The sequence below is a fragment of the Bombus pyrosoma genome, linkage group LG7 (assembly GCF_014825855.1).
Source record: "Bombus pyrosoma isolate SC7728 linkage group LG7, ASM1482585v1, whole genome shotgun sequence".
NCBI lineage: Eukaryota > Metazoa > Arthropoda > Insecta > Hymenoptera > Apidae > Bombus > Bombus pyrosoma.
The window spans coordinates 17,178,464-17,196,333 of NC_057776.1; the positions used below are offsets into that span (position 1 = coordinate 17,178,464).

The 17,870-nt window shown below is 38.7% G+C and overlaps 1 protein-coding gene across 2 annotated transcripts in view; it reads right to left on the reverse strand.

Moving 5' to 3' along the window:
* LOC122569051 (titin homolog) overlaps positions 1–17,870 on the reverse strand; it is a 74,535-nt gene that overhangs the window by 37,050 nt on the left and 19,615 nt on the right. Inside the window, exon 13 of one of the 2 annotated variants that reach the window (XM_043729514.1) lies at positions 227–17,457. In XM_043729514.1, the coding sequence (XP_043585449.1) occupies positions 227–17,457 (17,231 nt within the window). Of the gene's footprint in view, positions 1–82; positions 17,458–17,870 lie in introns of both variants that reach the window. The other variant, XM_043729513.1, reaches the window with a different exon arrangement.

Below are 17,870 nucleotides of genomic sequence, written 5' to 3' on the forward strand. Positions count from 1 at the left end.
CCTCTTCTTTCTTTTTACGCTCTTCCTCTTGCTTTAGTTTTTCAGCCTCTTCTTTCCTTTTACGTTCCTCTTCTTGTTTTAGTTTCTCAGTTTCTTCTTTCTTTTTGCGTTCCTCTTCTTGCTTTAGTTTCTCAGCTTCTTCTTTCTTTTTACGTTCTTCCTCTTGTTTTAGTTTCTCAGTTTCTTCTTTTTTTTTACGTTCCTCTTCTTGTTTTAGTTTCTCAGCCTCTTCTTTCTTTTTACGCTCTTCCTCTTGTTTTAGTTTTTCAGCCTCTTCTTTCTTTTTACGTTCTTCCTCTTGTTTTAGTTTCTCAGTTTCTTCTTTCTTTTTACGTTCCTCTTCTTGCTGTAATTTCTCTGCCTCTTCTTTCTTCTTACGCTCTTCCTCTTGCTTTAGTTTTTCAACCTCTTCTTGCTTTTTACGCTCTTCCTCTTGCTTTAGTTTTTCAGCCTTTTCTTTCTTTTTATATTCCTCTTCCTCCTGCTTCAGTTTCTCTATTTCTTCCTTTTTCTTCTTTTCTTCCTCTTCTCTCAACTGTTGTTCTTCCTCTCGCTTCTTTTCTTCCTCCTTCTGTTTCTGTTTGTCAACTTCCTCTTCCTTCTTATGTTCATCCTCGTCCTTGTCCACTATTTTCATTTCTTCTTCTACTTCTTCTTTCTCTTTCTTCTTACTTTTCTTTTTCTCTTTATCCTTCTCCCACACTATCTGTACATCCAGCAATTTATCTCGAAGCAAGTTTATATCATTCATCAAATTCAAAATAGGCGTTTCAAGTTCCACAAGCCCTTCTCCGCTTAAACTATCCTTCCACAATGCTTCAACCTTCTTGGTAGAATCTTCCAGCTCATACAAACTTATGTTCAAGGTTTTTAACACACCATAAATTTCTGTTATCTCCAAATGTGATGGTTCAGCTATAGGTTTATCAGCAGATTGCTCTCTAACAATCGCAATTGCCTTTCGAAGCATTTTCAATGATTCCATCGTCCCTTCTCCAATCTCTTGTTTATCTAAAACACTTTGAATTCCCTGCTTTAGTTGTTCAAGTGGCTTAGCCAACATATTCAAAGCTTCCTTCTCAATCTGAATCTCTAGACCTAGCAAACCTTTGTAACTTTCTATCTTATTATCAATCGATTCAATAGAATCGTTTACTTCTTTAATAGAGTGAATCAACTTCGTCGATATTCTCGTAGCTTCTTCCATAGAAATAGCACTCTCTTTCTTCTGCTTTTGCACTTCCTCACGTTGATCAGACAGGACAGCTTCCAAAGCAGCTTGTAATCCTTTCAATGGTTTCTCCAAGTTTTCAAGATATACAGTCGAAGATTCTTCCACTGTCATAATCTTCTCTTTCAGTTGCAACAGAGGTTCAGCCAAGTATCCAATTATAGTTTCTGTTATATTTGAGGCTAACTGTAATTTTTCAGCAGCTTGTTCTTCGATAAACGATATACTCTTCTCAAGATTAGATAACGAATCCACAATAGCATCGATACTAGCTTCTTCCTCCTCTATACTCATATCAGTCTTATTTTTCAGCACTAGGAAGCTTTCTTGCACGTCAGCTAATGGTTGCACCAATGTCTTCACTACCTCGTATTCACTTTCCTCCTCTGCTTTCATATTTTTAATAATATTTTCTTCCATTTCAATGATTGTCGATTTTATAACTTCCACCGGTTGCACCAATTTCTCAACGACAGACCAATCTGGTGTATCAATCCTCGACATCTCTTCGGCAAGTCCAGGCTCAGGTTCCACCACAACGCACTCTCGAATCTCAGCAATAGATCTTTCTATTTCTTGCAAAGGAACTGCCAAACATTCTGTGATCCAATGACTCGATTCTTCTGGCATTGGTTCCACTTCAGGAGACATCACTCGTTCTTCAAGTACAGAAATGCTTCGGTGCAGAGTTATCAAGGGCTCAGCTAAAGCAGATAACAAGGACACCTCATCAACTGGTCGATCTTCCACAGATTCAACCAACATACGATCTTCGATTAATGCAATCGAATTGCAAAGTTCTTCTAAAGGTTCAATTAATGGATTTAGTGTGGTTTCTGGCTTTCCCCCACTATCAAAAGATTTCTCTTTCGTAGATTCAATGGCTGTTTGTTCGTTAATAACAGACACAGCTACGTTCTTTAGTTCTAATAAAGGCTGTGCCATAGCTTTCAATAAAGAAATATCTTCTTTTTCGGATAATATCAAAGCAATCTCATTCGCGTCCATTGATTTTCTTTCTTCGACAATTATCGCCAGACACTCTTTCAATTCACTGAGCGGTTTAGCCAAACTCTTCAAAGTTTGTGTTTCTTCTTCAGAAATTGAAAGAGCCATTTCTGAAGGCGATTCTACGGTACCTTGATCCACAATCATCTGTTCTGTAACTTGTACATTTGTTTCTTCAACAACATCCGCCCAAGTCTTCAAAGATGAGGCTTCTTCTGATATAGTATCTGCTGCTGGTTCGATAATTATCTGTTGTTGATCGATAGTAGCCGCACGTTCTACTAAATCGTGAAGAGTCTTTGCAAATGTTTCAAATGCCGCGACACTTTCAGTTTTGGAGAATTCTTTTGAAAATTCTGGTGCAAATTCAACGGCTTGTTGAATAGCAGCCACAGAAGTTTTTAAGTCTGTCAACGTCTGTGCCATTGTTTTCAATTGAGAAGCATTTTTAGCCTCTGGCATACTTCGCATGCCCTCTTCTACCATCATATGCTCTTCAATCACTGCGATTGATTTCTGGAACTCTTCGAGTATTGGTTTTAAAGTTGTCTTTTCAAATGATACTTTATCAGTTTCTAAACTCTTCGCATCGTGCTCTATCACATGTTCTCCTTGAATTGCAGCAACGAAACATTGTTCTAATCGTTGCAACGGTGGGATAAGTTCGGTTAATATGGTCATAGATTTCTTCGTGTCCGATGTTTCCAATATTTCAGCTTCTTGAAGCTTAATCTCTGCTATAGTCGAAATGGATTCTTGTAATAACTTGGCTGGAACAGTAACTGTTTCTGAAACTTGAGCTTCAAGTTTCTGTGGTGTCTCTAATTGAATCGTTCCTATAATTGTAGCAATCACTTTTGGTTTCGAGATAGCCACAGAACATTGTTTTCTGAACTCTTCCACAGCTTTTCCAAATGCTTGCAACGCAGACACGTTTTCGACATCTAGAATGTGTTCGCCAGGTTTTTCTATCGTTGTCAATTGTTGCACCACAGCTACAGACGTTCTTAAATCACTTAATGATCTTTCTAGATTTTTTATTACAGCAAAGTCTTCAGCGTCTCCTGCTGATTTTAAAGATTCCTTGGCAAAAACCAGTTGCTTCTGAATTTCTGCCACGTTTTTGTTAAGTTCTTCTAATGTCAATTTAACTGGTAATTCTTGTAATGCTGGAATTGCTTGTGAAATTTCTTTGACAGTTTCGTATTTTGTTACTGCTTCTTGCTGCATGGCTAACAAGAACGATTCTTCGAGTTTGTGCAATGGTTGCACCATGCTCAAGAAGAGTACAACTTCTTGTTCTTTCTTCTTCCCCAATAATTCACTTTCTTTGTCTATATTCAAAATTGTAGTTTGTAGCTCGTTAATAGGTTCAATGACAGTTTTTACAAAATCTTCGACCACTTTGTTCTTCGCCGGAACTTCTTTAGATTTCTTCACCTCGTGTTGTTTGACTGCAGCTAACAGTTTTTCTCCAGTTTCTTCTATCGATCGTGCAAAAGCTTCTAATCGAGACTTTTCTTCACCTGTCTTCAATTCTTTTGTTTCATCTTGCTGAGAAATTGTTATTTCTTGAACAGCTGCCACAGATAATTTCATTTGTTCTAAAGACTTCTCTGCTGCTAGCATCATGCTAACTTCACTAACTTCTCCTGAAATTGTCGCGGTTTCACTCGTTTGCTGTTGAATAGTAATTATAGATTTCTGTAATTCTTCCAATACTGGTTGCAAATTCAATTTATCAACAGGAATTTCACTCTTCTTCAACTCCTCCGTAGTCTCTTCTTCTAGCACTTTACCTTCTAGCAACGCAGTCTGTAAAGCTTGATCCAATATATTCAATGGTTCTATAAGAACATTTAATTTCACATTAGTTTTCTCTTTAGGTATTTTCAATTCTTCTACCTGCTGCATTTTCTCTTCTTCAATGTGAGAAAGCGACTCGCGTAGAACATGAACCGTATTACTTATCTTCTGAAGAATTTCAACATCCACCATCTTTGCTTGTTGCTCCTTAGCTTCTTCCAACTTCTTTTCCACTTTCTTCTGACTTATCACTGCTGAACATCTTTCTTCTAACTGTTCTATCGATTTAGCAAAAGCTTCCAAGGCAGATTTCTTCTGAGTTTTTATTTCTTCAGTCCCTTCCGAAGAAAGCGTGATTACTTGTTGAACAGCAACAGTAGCTGTTTCTAGTTCTTCAAGTGCTTTATTTATATCCTTCGCAGACTCTAATTTTGAAGATTCTTCAAGGCTCGTAGCTAACTGTTCTTGAATATTAACAATACTTTCTTTTAATTCATGCAAAATTGGTCGAAGGACAATAGCCTGTGGAGTTTCTTTTTGAATTTGTTCCACGGATTCAAGTTTCTGGTCACTTGCTTGTTGAACCACGTTCACCAAAGATCTTTCTAACTGTTGTAGAGGATGCATCAAAGGAATCAACGTTTTCACATTCCCTTTTTGCAATTCTAACGTGCCAATTTCTTCAGTGCTCTCTTCCTGTATCTTCATAATAGTCTCGCGCAGCGTGTGAATCGGCACGATAATCGTCTCGAGAACTCGTGTCTCCAGTTTTTCAGCTTCCATCGACTCCATCACTGTCTCCTTCGCGTCCACTTGATGCTGACTGACCATGGCCAAGCATTCCTCTAGTTCTTGCACCGATTTGGCGAAGTGTTGCAGCGCTGTCACCTTCTCTGTCTCCGACAGTGTTTCTTCTACGTCTGGTACAGTGGATACCACACTCTGAATGATCGCAAGAGAAGAATTCAAGTCTTCCAGCGACTTTTCTGTGGCTTGCACGATAGAAGCCTCCTCAATGGAGTGCTGTGCCACTGTTTGCAATTTTACTTGTTCTTGTACCGATGCTACGCATTTCTGAAGTTCTTCCACTATAGGTTGAATATCTAGTTTTTGCAAAGGTGGAGCTGCTTGAGATATTTCCTCAATTTCGTTGAGTTCCATCGAGATTGCCTGTTGAACAGTGGAAGATAGCGAAGTTTCTAATCTTTGTAGTGGTTCTACCAGGATCTTCAAAGCACTTTCTGATGCAGCTATTTTGGAAGAATCGAGAGCTTCCACCTGTTGCAATTTTTCTTCTTCGATTTTGATAATAGTTTCCCTAAATAGCTGAAGAGGACTGACAGCCATGTCTAGTATTTCCGCTTGAGATTCTTTTATTTTTTTGGGGACTAGTTGTATGCCAATCTGTTGCTGGGAAATTACTGCTAAACACTTTTCACCGATTTCTTCCACAGATTGTGCGAACGATTTTAGAATTGAAGTTTTGTCTACGTCTGATAAATCACCCGTTTGTTCAGTCTCCAATATTACCTCCTTAATAGCTGCTACTGAAGATTTCAATTGTTCCAAAGGTTCTTCTATAGTCTTCGCGACAGAACCCACCAATTTATCTTTCGATTCTTCCTTAGTAGGTTCCAAAGAAACTTGTTCTTGAATTACAGCAATAGATTTTTCTAACTGCTCTAAAACAGGCCCGACATTCAACTTCATAGAGGATTGGACATGCTCCAAGTCTGATGCAGATTCTTCTTTAACGATGCTCGTCTCTTGAACAGCCACTGACAAAGATTTTTCTAATTGTTCCAAAGGTTCGACCAAGATATGTAAAACACCAGCGATTTCTTTCGTTTCTGGCATAATTAAAGTTTCAGTCTCTTGCGTCTGTTGTGCGTCAAGTTTGGAAATGGTCTCACGTAAAATTTGAATTGGACTTGCTATATTATCGAGAGCTTGCTGTCCAAACTCTTGTATATCTATTTTAGCAACTTGTGGCTGTTGCAAAATACTAATTTCAACTTTCTGTTGACTAGAAATTGCCGAAGACACATTTGCTATCTTTTCCACACACTTGGCAAGCGTTATCAGGGCTGTTGTTTTCTCTTCACTGGTTAATTCTTTCGTTTCTTCCGCCTCGAGATTTTGAATGGCTGTCACAGCAGATTTAAGAGTTTTTAATGGACTTTCTATCAATTCAGCAACAGAAGCTTCCACTTTTGTACTGGACACATCAAGTTTTTTCGGTTGTACAGCTATCTGTTCTTCTATCATAACAATTGATTTCTGCAGTTCTTCCAATACAGGACTAACCTTCAATTGCTCCGTAGGTAAAGTAGTACTCTTTATCTCTTCAGTCTTTTCATCTTTCGATGGACGAATTTGTTGAATTGCTGTGCATAATAATTGTTCCAATTCTTCTAAAGGGTGCACCAGAGGTTTCAAAACTTCTACTACGTTTTTGCTTGTTTCATCTAAAGCTCGTACCTCATCGGTCTTCTGTTCTTCAATCTCAGATTGTGTTTCACGCAAAAGTTGAATAGGCTGACTCATCATTTCTAAAACTTGTTCCAATTCTTCTTTTCGAATTTTTTCTAGAGATTCTATCTTTACTGGAGGAGAACTGACAATCGCTGTACATTTTTCTCCTAATTTATTTACCGATTCAATGAATGTTTCGACTTCCGGTGTCTCTTCTATATTGGAAAATGTTCCTGCACTTTCAAAAGTTACTATTTTTTGTACCGCACCGATTGAAAATTTGAGATTTTTTAGCGATTTGTCTATTTCTTTTACAATTAACGCCTTATCCTCTGATTTGTTCATTTCTTCATTCGCTTCGAGGATCATTTCTTCTTGAATTGTGGCGATGGATCTCTCCAGTTCTTCTAGGATATTGGCTACTGGTAGCGATTGCAGAACGTTTGATTGTGTTTCTTCCGTAATTTCTTCATGTTCTACAGTTTGTTTCTGAGAAGAAATATCCAAAGATTGTTTCAATTTTTCCAAAGGATAAATAATAGTACTCAAGATAATTGCAGCTGTCTTCGTAGGCAAATCTAATTGTTCAGTTTCTTTCAATTTCTCTTCCTCGATCTTTGCAATAGCTTCACGAAGATTTTGTATTGGACTGACTATCTTCTTCGCGATATCTGCTTCTAATTTTCGCAGTTTGATTAATTCAGCTGATTCTATCGAAGGCGGAGCAGAACCAAGTGGCGAAGCATCCTCTGGTTTCACTTGTTCTTGAGAGACCATGAGGACTTCTATCAGTTCTTGAAGAGGTTTCGCTGTGGTTTCCTCGATATCCTCGATTTCTTCTTTCGTTTTCGCCATCACTTTGATTTCTTCGACCACTTTCATACTCTTCGTTTCAGCAGTCTGTTGAATGACCTTTACGAGTTCAGAAATCGCTTCGTTTACATTTTGTGCGTTTCCACGCAGTGCAATAGAATCTATAGGAAGCTGAGAAGTTGCTCCTTGGATAGAAGAGAGTTCACGTTGAAGAGATTTTAGAGGTTCTGAAAGTATTTGCAAGGATACCATTACGTTTTCTTTCAGTGCTGGTGCTAACTCTTTTTGAGTCAAACAAAGAATCTTTTCTGTGGCTTGATCTACGTTTATTAAAGATTCCAACAGACGAACAAATTGCGTTTTAAGTTCTGAGATTGAAGAGGAAGATAATGTGTTTTGAATTGATGTGCTGGTTGCTTTTAAGTCGTAAAGGATCTGTATGAGGGCTGTTAATTCTCGAATTCTTCGTTTCTCCTCTTCCGATCTTGAGGAAAGAGGTTCGTCTAGAGCTACAGATACGAGACTGGTTAGTTCTTTGAAAGGTTGTTGTAGAGCATTGATCAACGAGCCTGTCTTTTGTATCAGATTGATTTTTGCCTGTTCTCTTTTATCCTCTGCCTTTTCTTCTGCTTTTGCTAAGTCTTCTATTTGTTCTAAAGCTTCCATTTTTTCTCTTTGTCTTACTGCTTCGTTTGATTCTCTAAATGCTGATTCTCTTGTTTCTTCTTTTGTTTTCTCTGGTGATTCTTCCACCACTCTTTCTGTTTTTAGTGTTTCCTCTACTTTTTCAAACACTTGCTCTTTAACATCATGCTTTTGTTTTAATTCTTCCGATTCTTTAGATTCTTCTATTTTTATTTCTTGACTTAGCACTTCTTCTTTTTCAATTTTTCCTTCCCCCATTCTTTCGACTGCTGTTTCAGTCCTTCTTTTTTTTTGTTCTGGTTCTATCGTTTGTGCGACTATTTCTTCCACAGATTCTTCAACACCAGATACTTCTTTTAATTTTTCTGTTACAGCCACTTCTTCAGACGATGTTGTTTTTTCGTCCACAGTTTTAACCGGCAGTGCTACTTCACCTGTTAAAATTTCTACTTTTTCTTCTTCTATCAACTTTTCGGTTTCGTCAAGCGGAGCTTCTACTTTTACCACAGTCTTTGGCATTTCTTCCGTCATCTGAGGCACAGTTTCGACCTTTTCCTCTTTTATCGATAGTTTCTCTGTTATATCAAATAATATTTGATCAGCACCTTCTTTTGTCTCTTCGGATAACACTTCAACCCTTTCTCCTGCTTTCGACAATTCTTCTGTTGATTTGTGTATTGCTACTGATTCTCCTCCTTTCGTTATTTCAAGATCACCAGCTTTCTCTTCCTCAATTCCTACAATCGATTCGACTTTTCCTACTTTCATTACTTTAACACTTTCAACTTTACTCTCTTGTACTAATTCAGACGATACAGCTGCTGCCTCAAGAGCCATAACTGCTTCTTCTTTTATTTCTTTCAGAACTTCAACCTCTTCTTCTACCAATTCAGGAGATTGAAGTGTTTCGGTTCCCATTATTTGGAGAGTGCTGACTATTTCTTCTTCAGCTACTTCAAGAGCTTGAGCTTTCTCTTCTGTTGACCCCTCAAGAAGTTTGACCTTTTCTTCTGTCACCCCTTCAAAGGTCTCCACTTTTTCTTTCCCCATTACTTGGAGTACTTTGACCTTTTCCTCTTCAGTTACTTCAAGAGCTTTCGCTTTCTCCTCTGTTGTCCCCTCAAGAAGTTCGACTTTTCCTTCTGTCACTCCTTCAAGAGTTTCAACTTTTTCTTTTCCCATTACTTGGAGAACTTTGATTTCTTCTTCTTCAGTTACTTCAAGTGCTTTCGCTTTCTCCTCTGTTATCCCCTCAAGAAGTTTGACCTTTTCTTCTGTCACCCCTTCAAAGGTCTCCACTTTTTCTTTCCCCATTACTTGGAGAACTTTGATTTCTCCTTCTTCAGTTACCTCAAGAGCTTTAGCTTTTTCTTCTGTTGCCCCCTCAAGAAGTTCGACGTTTCCTTCTGTCACTCCTTCAAGGGTTTCAACTTTTTCTTTTCCCATTACTTGTACTTTGATCTTTTCCTCTTCAGTTATTTCAAGAGCTTTAGCTTTCTCCTCTGTAGTCTCTCCAAGAAGTTCGACTTTTCCTTCTGTCACCCCTTCAAGGATTTCAACTTTTTCTTTTCCCATTACTTGGACTTTGATCTTTTCCTCTTCAGTTACTTCACGAGCTTTAGCTTTTTCTTCTATTGTCCCCTCAAGAAGTTCGACTTTTCCATCTGTCACTTCCTCAAGGGTTACAATTTTTTCTTTTCCTATTACTTGGGGAACTTTGGTCTTTTCCCCTTCAGTTACTTCACGAGCTTTAGCTTTCTCCTCTGTTGTCTCTCCAAGAAGTTCGACTTTTCCTTCTGTCACCCCTTCAAGGACTTCAACTTTTTCTTTTCCCATTACTTGTACTTTTATCTTTTCCTCTTCAGTTACTTCAAGAGCTTTCGCTTTCTCCTCTGTTGTCCCCTCAAGAAGTTCGACTTTTCCATCTGTCACTCCTTCAAGGGTTTCAATTTTTTCTTTTCCCATTACTTGGAGTACTTTGACCTTTTCCTCTTCAGTTACTTCAAGAGCTTTCGCTTTCTCCTCTGTTGTCCCCTCAAGAAGTTCGACTTTTCCATCTGTCACTCCTTCAAGGGTTTCAACTTTTTCTTTTCCCATTACTTGGAGAACTTTGATTTCTTCTTCTTCAGTTACTTCAAGAGCTTTAGCTATCTCTTCTGTTGTCCCCTCAAGAAGTTCGACTTTTTCATCTGTTACTCCCTCAAGGGCTTCAATTTTTTCTTTTCCCATTACATGGAGAACTTTGATTTCTCCTTCTTCAGTTATCTCAAGAGCTTTCGCTTTCTCTTCTGTTGTCCCCTCAAGAAGTTCGACTTTTCCATCTGTCGCTCCTTCAAGGGTTTCAATTTTTTCTTTTCCCATTACTTGGACTTTGATCTTTTCCTCTTCAGTTATTTCAAGAGCTTTAGCTTTCTCTTCTGTTGTCCACTCAAGATGTTCGACTGTTCCATCTGTCACTCCCTCAAGGATTTCAATTTTTCCTTTTCCCATTACTTGGAGTACTTTGACCTTTTCCTCTTCAGTCACTTCAAGAGCTTTCGCTTTCTCCTCTGTTGTCCCCTCAAGAAGTTCGACTTTTTCATCTGTTACTCCCTCAAGGGCTTCAATTTTTTCTTTTCCCATTACTTGGAGAACTTTGATTTCTCCTTCTTCAGTTATCTCAGGAGCTTTCGCTTTCTCTTCTGTTGTCCCCTCAAGAAGTTCGACTTTTCCATCTGTCGCTTCTTCAAGGGTTTCAATTTTTTCTTTTCCCATTACTTGGACTTTGATCTTTTCCTCTTCAGTTATTTCAAGAGCTTTAGCTTTCTCTTCTGTTGTCCATTCAAGATGTTCGACTGTTCCATCTGTCACTCCCTCAAGGATTTCAATTTTTTCTTTTCCCATTACTTGGAGTACTTTGACCTTTTCCTCTTCAGTCACTTCAAGAGCTTTCGCTTTCTCCTCTGTTGTCCCCTCAAGAAGTTCGACTTTTCCTTCTGTCACTCCTTCAAGAGTTTCAACTTTTTCTTTTCCCATTACTTGGAGAACTTTGATTTCTTCTTCTTCAGTTACTTCAAGTGCTTTCGCTTTCTCCTCTGTTGTCCCCTCAAGAAGTTCGACTTTTCCTTCTGTCACTCCTTCAAGGGTTTCAATTCTTTCTTTTCCCATTACTTGGAGAACTTTGATTTCTCCTTCGACAGTTACCTCAACAGCTTTAGCTTTCTCTTCTGTTGTCCCTTCAAGAAATTCGACTTTTCCTTCTGTCACTCCTTCAAGGGTTTCAACTTTTTCTTTTCCCATTACTTGAAGAACTTTGATTTCTTCTTTTTCAGTTACCTCAAGAGCTTTCGCTTTCTCCTCTGCTGTCCCCTCAAGAAGTTCGACTTTTCCTTCTGTCACTCCTTGAAGAGTTTCAACTGTTTCTTTTCCCATTACTTGGAGAACTTTGATTTCTTCTTTTTCAGTTACCTCAAGAGCTTTCGCTTTCTCCTCTGCTATCTCCTCAAGAATTTCGACTTTTCCTTCTGTCACTCCTTGAAGAGTTTCAACTGTTTCTTTTCCCATTACTTGGAGGTCTTTAATTTCTCCTTCGTCAGTTATCTCAAGAGCTTTAGCTTTCTGTTCTGTTGCCCTCTCAAGAAGATCGACTTTTGCTTCTGTCAGTTCTTCAACGGTTCCAACTTTTTCTTTTGCCATTACTTGGAGGACTTTGATCTTTCCCTCTTCAGTTGTTTCGCGCGCTTTTGTTGTTTCCTCTTTCATTGCTTCGAAGGTATCGATCTTTTCTTCTTTCATTGGTTCCGGACTTTTAATTGTTCCTGTTTTCTGTTCTCGAACCTCCTGAATTTTCTCTTCAGATTTTATTTCCTCTATTTTCAATCGTTCTTCTTCAGGTGGTATTTTTTGAATAGTTAACACACTTTCCACTTCTTCCCTTGAAACTTCAATAATCTCATCCACAATAGTTTCAATCTGTGTAATAGTAATAGGGACATCAGGCGAAATATTCTCTTCTTTCTCTTCTGTCATAATTTTCCCTACATTCGCCACCATTTCGATTTCTCTTATAGAATCGTTCACACTCTCCAAAACATCCACCATGGCAGACAAGGTTTCGACAAGCGAGGAACCTTCAGAAGCTCGTTCTCTTATCAACCTAACCCGATGAAGAGACAAAGAGGAAGCCAATTCTGTCGTAGAATTAGCCAGAGCCTGAAGAAGAGTCACAGTCTGAACGGAAACAGAGGATATCGATTTTTGACTAATTTTTTCCTTTAATACATTCAAAGCTGACTTAAGTTGATTAGTCGGATACAAAAATCCTTCAACGATAGCTTCTTCATCTACCGCTTGCTCAGTGAACGTTTGCATGAAATGTGTTTCTGATAACGTAATTTGCTTCTCTAAAGCTTCCAGCGACTTCGAAATCACTTGATGAACAGATTTATCCACATTCTTATCCAAAACTGCAATTGTATTCTTCAAATGATTAAACGAACTTGACAGATTATATTGAAGAGTAAATTCGTTGCTAGATCTTCTTGAATAATCAGTTCCACCAATTTGTTGTTGAACAGAGATAGTAGCATTTTTCAGTGAACTCAATGCACCTTCAAAAAGTGTGGCTCCTTCTAAATTAGAAATTCTTTCTAAAATGGTTGAAGCTTGTCTTTGTAAACCTTCGACTGCCTTTGAAATAACGCTTCGTCTTTCGTCTAACAAAGCTGATTCTGGAACTAAACTTTTTCTGCTACTTTGAACGACCGAAAGACTGCTCAAAAATTCCACTAAAGGTTCAACAAGAGTTCGAAATTCAACAATTATTTCTCTTCGCTGATCTAAGAGTTCAAGCTCTTGCGAAGTCACGTTTACTGTGTTTAATAAATAATCCAAAGGCTTCACCAGAATTCTGGCTACATCTGTCTCCAGAGTAACATCAGTTTGAGCTTCAAGAATTTTCATTTGTTCCTCGATATTTTCCAAAGGTTTCGAAATCTCACGAAGAGATCCAAGAAGCTCTTGCCTAGAATGAATATCTTTCACAACGATTGGTACCGTATCCTTGATATCTCTAAGAAGATTCAAAATAGGTTCACAATTTTTCTTCAGATCAGAATTTTGATCAAGCTTCTTGATTGCACTATTGATCACTTCAGATTCGATCACGTTCAAAGGATGAATTAAATGGTTCAAGATTAATAGTTCTTGAGCACCATGTTGGTGTGACTGCTGGAGAACTTTCTGAAGATTGTTCAAAGGTTGGTGAAGGTTCTTTAGCACAGATACAGTCTGACTAACTATTTCTTCGTAAGAATTAACCGATGTTCCATAGGTTCCAGTTATCACTCTCATCTCAGAAATCGTCTTCATAAGTTCTTCCACAGAATTAGCTAATATAGAAACTGGAACAATGGTAGTTCCAGCTGTAGGTTCTTCAAAATCTTCCAAAATCCCTGTTATATCTATCTGAACACTCTCTAGCGTTTTAGACAAAGAAACAACCAAGCTCTTTGCTTCTTCTTCTTTCTTCGATTTCTTCATATCTTTCTTTTCCTTTGGTAATTCTTCTATCGTTGTAATTAACTGTTCTGTTCTTTGAGAACTTTCTTCGACCGCAGTCTGTTCAGCTATCGATTCAGTAAACTGTGTTTCAAGCAATATCGTAGTGCTTTCCATTAGAGTTGTTTCGGGAATAGTTTCCTGAGAGACATGCGCTGTGATTTCTTCTTTTTCTGGAAGAATAGTCTCCTGAGGAATGGACTCTTCTTGAATGGTTTCTTGAGACGTCGTTGCTTCCGCCATCTTCTCTTGAGCCATTGATTGTACCATTTCTTTCAATTCTTTCCTGTAAAGAGTCTCTTTGATAGAAATAGGTATCTGATTTTCAATTTCTTCCACGATATCCACTATAGGTCGAAGTGTTTCTTCTCCAGCGTGGTCTTTAAGAATGTCCATGATAGTCTGCAGGAGATACTTCATTGGTCTGCCCAATTCCTCCAAAGTTGTCAAATCTGTCGGTTCATGGTACATCGATATAGCATTTCGTAACCTTGTTAAAGGTTCACGAAGATCTACCAAAGCCTCTATCAAATTTTCGTCACTTGGAGGTTCAGAATACGATGTTTCAATAGCAATTCTGTTTACGTCTTTCTTCAGTTCGTCGACGGTTGAACTTAAAGCAGATTCTTCTTCGTCCTTCGTGCTTTCTTCAGATGTATTTGATAACCAATGTTTCATAGGATATAAGGATCGAGAGATCCTATCTGCTAAAGCAAACGACTGAACTTTCTGTTTCTTTGGTTCTTCCTTTTTCGGAATTAATTTTTCTGCTTCTCTTTTAGCTTTCTTCTTTGATGCCTCCCTTGCAATTAATGGCGTGTCTTTCTCTATTTCTTCGAGTAATTCCAAAACTGGAAGAATTGCGTCTGTCGTTGCGTCGGTGTTTACCATAGTTTGAACCAGTCTCTTCAATTTCTCGATTGGACTTATTAAATCTTTTAAAATTTGCTCCTCTTCAGGTTCATGTTCTTGGGTCAATAAAGATCTCTGCAGACTCAACAGACATTCTTTTAGTAAAGAAACCTGTTCTACAATCTGTTCGTCTACTGGATTCTTTAAATTAGCAATCGCTACTGCTGAAGATCCAATATTCTGTCTTAGATCTTCTACAGATATTGTTAGACACGAGGTATAATTAGGATAGCTCTTTTCTTGTCTTTCTAACGCCGAAGACAAAGCAAAGTGAACATTACTGAGATTCTGATCGACGTTCAAATTGTCCAAAATATGTTTTGTCGCTTCTTCAGCTTCCACTAACTGAGATATTGTCTTTGGTAATTGAGTTTCGACCTCTTCTATCATTTTCCAAAGATCTTTTATCGAACTGATATCTTCTTGTGATATGGAGTGTTTTAATGCTTTCGATACAACGATCTTCAGTTTTTCTACTGGAATCGATATTTTACGAATCACTGGAAGCTCCTGGAAAGTCCTTCCTTTGGAAACAAGAGCCGTTTGAAGGTCCAGCAATGGTTCCTTCAGATCTATCAAGCTATTTATCGTTTCATCTTCTCTCAAGGTCATCGCTGTATGAACTGCGTCAGATATATATTGTCTGAGCTCCACGAGACAAGCAGCTATTTCGGAAGAAGCTAATAATTTTTGAGAACTAGCTGCTCCATTTGTAACAGATTCGACGTCTTCTATATTCTGTAGAGCAGTGCTTAAAGCTGCTTGAACATCTATTAAAGGATCCAGGACTCTATCTGTCAAATTGTGAGGCTGTTCCTGTATCGATTTCGAAGATGTACTTTCTTCCAATTCGCTGTCCGTTTTACAAATAATTCGTTCGATATTATTAACCATTTCCAATATAGGTTGCAAAGAATTCTCGTTCAAATTAATTATGGTTGACTTCAACTGAGAAATGACGGGTTCCAAGAGTTTAGATATCGTTTCAGAATTCTCTGCGGTGGAAAGTGAAGTTAGAGCGCACTGAAGAGAATACAAAGGACCTTCCAGATTTGTTAGAGATTCCAGGCCAATTTCTCGTCTTTGTGGTGTCCTCAGTCTTCTGTACATCTCGTCAACTCGGTCGAAAATGGAGCAGAGTCGAGGATCCAGAGTATCAGCGATGTTTTCGTACGTTTTCAACGTTTCCTGAAGACTCAATCTCACTTCCTTTAGAATATCTTGCTTAGGCTCTTCGACTATCCTTTTCTGATCTTCCATTGGCTTCTTGTCTTTTACTCTTTGAATTTCAACGATTGTTTGTTCAGCGGATTCTTGAAGAGACTCGATCAATTTCGTTCGATGCTCGGATAAGATGCCTCTCGTTTCGTAAGTCTCCAAGGCAGACTTTAACGTATCTAATTTTGCTTTTAATTCGCGCGTTGGAGGAATAAGTTCTTCCGCAATTTTAGAAGCACCGTCCGCTTTTGCTTCGATGGTGGAGAAACGACTGAGAACTCGCGCCATGTCTTCTATAGACTTCGAAAGGGATTCAACCACCACCGTATCCACAGTTTCTATCGTTCCCTTAGTTGGATCCACAGAAACGTCGTTCAAAAAGAAATCTAAAGTATTGAGAATATCCTCTATGCTTGCTGCCAATCTTGTGGCTCGTTTATCCACAGTTAAAACATTCCTGACATTCTCATCGAGCTTAGAAACTGCAGAAATCATCCTGATTAAAGCAATCGGTCTCTCGCCCTTTGCTCGTCCAGTTAGTTCATGTTCGAGCTTCGTGATTCCCATAAGAATCTCATCCACCGGGTCTGTCAGGCTTTCCAAAATCGCAATTAAATCCATCTTACGATTTTTCACGCTTTCCTGACGTTCTATTAATTCCATTCCACGAAGAAGCTCTTCTGTCGGACCACCGATAGCTTCCAATAAGGAAATTCGAATGGTTTGATTCAAAGACCTATCACCCGCGTTCTTCAATGCTTTTGACTCTATAGAAGACACTTCTTCGCATAAGTTTTGAATAGGTTTGATAACGTTCTTCGTCACGATCATCTTACACTCTTCTTCGCTACCAGCGTTCAATTTAGTTTCCAGATTGTCGATGCTCACTAAAGTATCTCTAACAATAAAAACAGGTTCCTTGAGCCTCCTCATATTGTCCAACAATCTTTCCTTGTTACTTTTCGATAATGACTTGTCAGATTCACTGGTCGTCTGTTTCTTCTCGCTAGATTTATCAGCCACGTCTTCTACGTAGGGTTCTTCGGTCTTGTTTATAGACTCTATACGTTGAAGCATTTCGGTATTGGCGCCTGCTGACCCACTTTTTCTTCGTTTTCCATCGATTTCGCTGCCAATGGACGACTCTTCCGAGCTACCTTTCTCTCTTTTATGCTTCTTCTTTCGGTGTTTCTTCTTCTTTGGAGCACCAGTGACGGAATCGAAGGAAGAATCTCCGCCTATTCCATCGTCTATGCTCGAGCCAGCTGTCTTCTCTGCACTCAGACTGCGTTTCCTTTCTCGTCCGTCTTCGTATAATCTTTGAACTTGATTCTCTGAGATGGAAAGTCTCGCTGAAGACAGCGCATCGGCGAAAGTGTCGCTGTCGTCTTGTTTCAACGAGGAAACCGGTGACATTGGAGACACTGGTGAAAATGGTTCGTCTTTTTGGGCGCTGTGAAAGCTTTCTGATTCCATTTTGTGGCTCTTCTCGCTCTTTTCGCTTTTGGACGAGGAGCTCGATTTTTTTCTCGGAGGTCTCGTCGGTGGTTTGTCATCTTCTTCCAGGCTATACCTGGCAGATCGTTTTAAAGAACTGCGAGAGTCTTGATCCGGGGACGAGAAGACACGGGTTACGTCGTCCATGATGGACACGTCCTCGAAGTCGGCTTCTGTACGAAGGTCGTCGCCGTCTTCCGCGCTGACGAAATAATCCGGAGACACGTCGATTACCACTGCTTCCATTAAGAGGTTTCCGGAATTCGAAGACTCCTTAACGAATCGCATTGGCGGCAGTTCGATCACGTTGTGCTCTACAAAATATAGGGAATAAAGTCTTGAAGATTATAATTTTGTTAGTTTCGAAGATTTCATTTTGCTGGTCTTTTATCGTTAGTTCTTGTTAGCCTCTTTCGTCATTAGTTTATTGTTAGCTTTCTTATCGGTTTTCGTGAGAATTTAAAAAACGTTAAATAGGCATTTGGCTATATTTGGTTTGCTAATTGTTTAAGTTTAATGTCTAACATAATTGGATATAATAATACAACAAGCATGATATTCACTTTATTTCATTTAATTCCGATAGACAAAGTTTCTGTAACGAATTTTGCGAAATTTTCTGCGCTCCTTGGTTTGCGATATTTGTTTAGGCGAATTACAGTTTGCACTTCGGAAGATAAAAAGGGAAAAGAAATAGAAAAATAAAACAGAGTCGCCAGGCATCGTA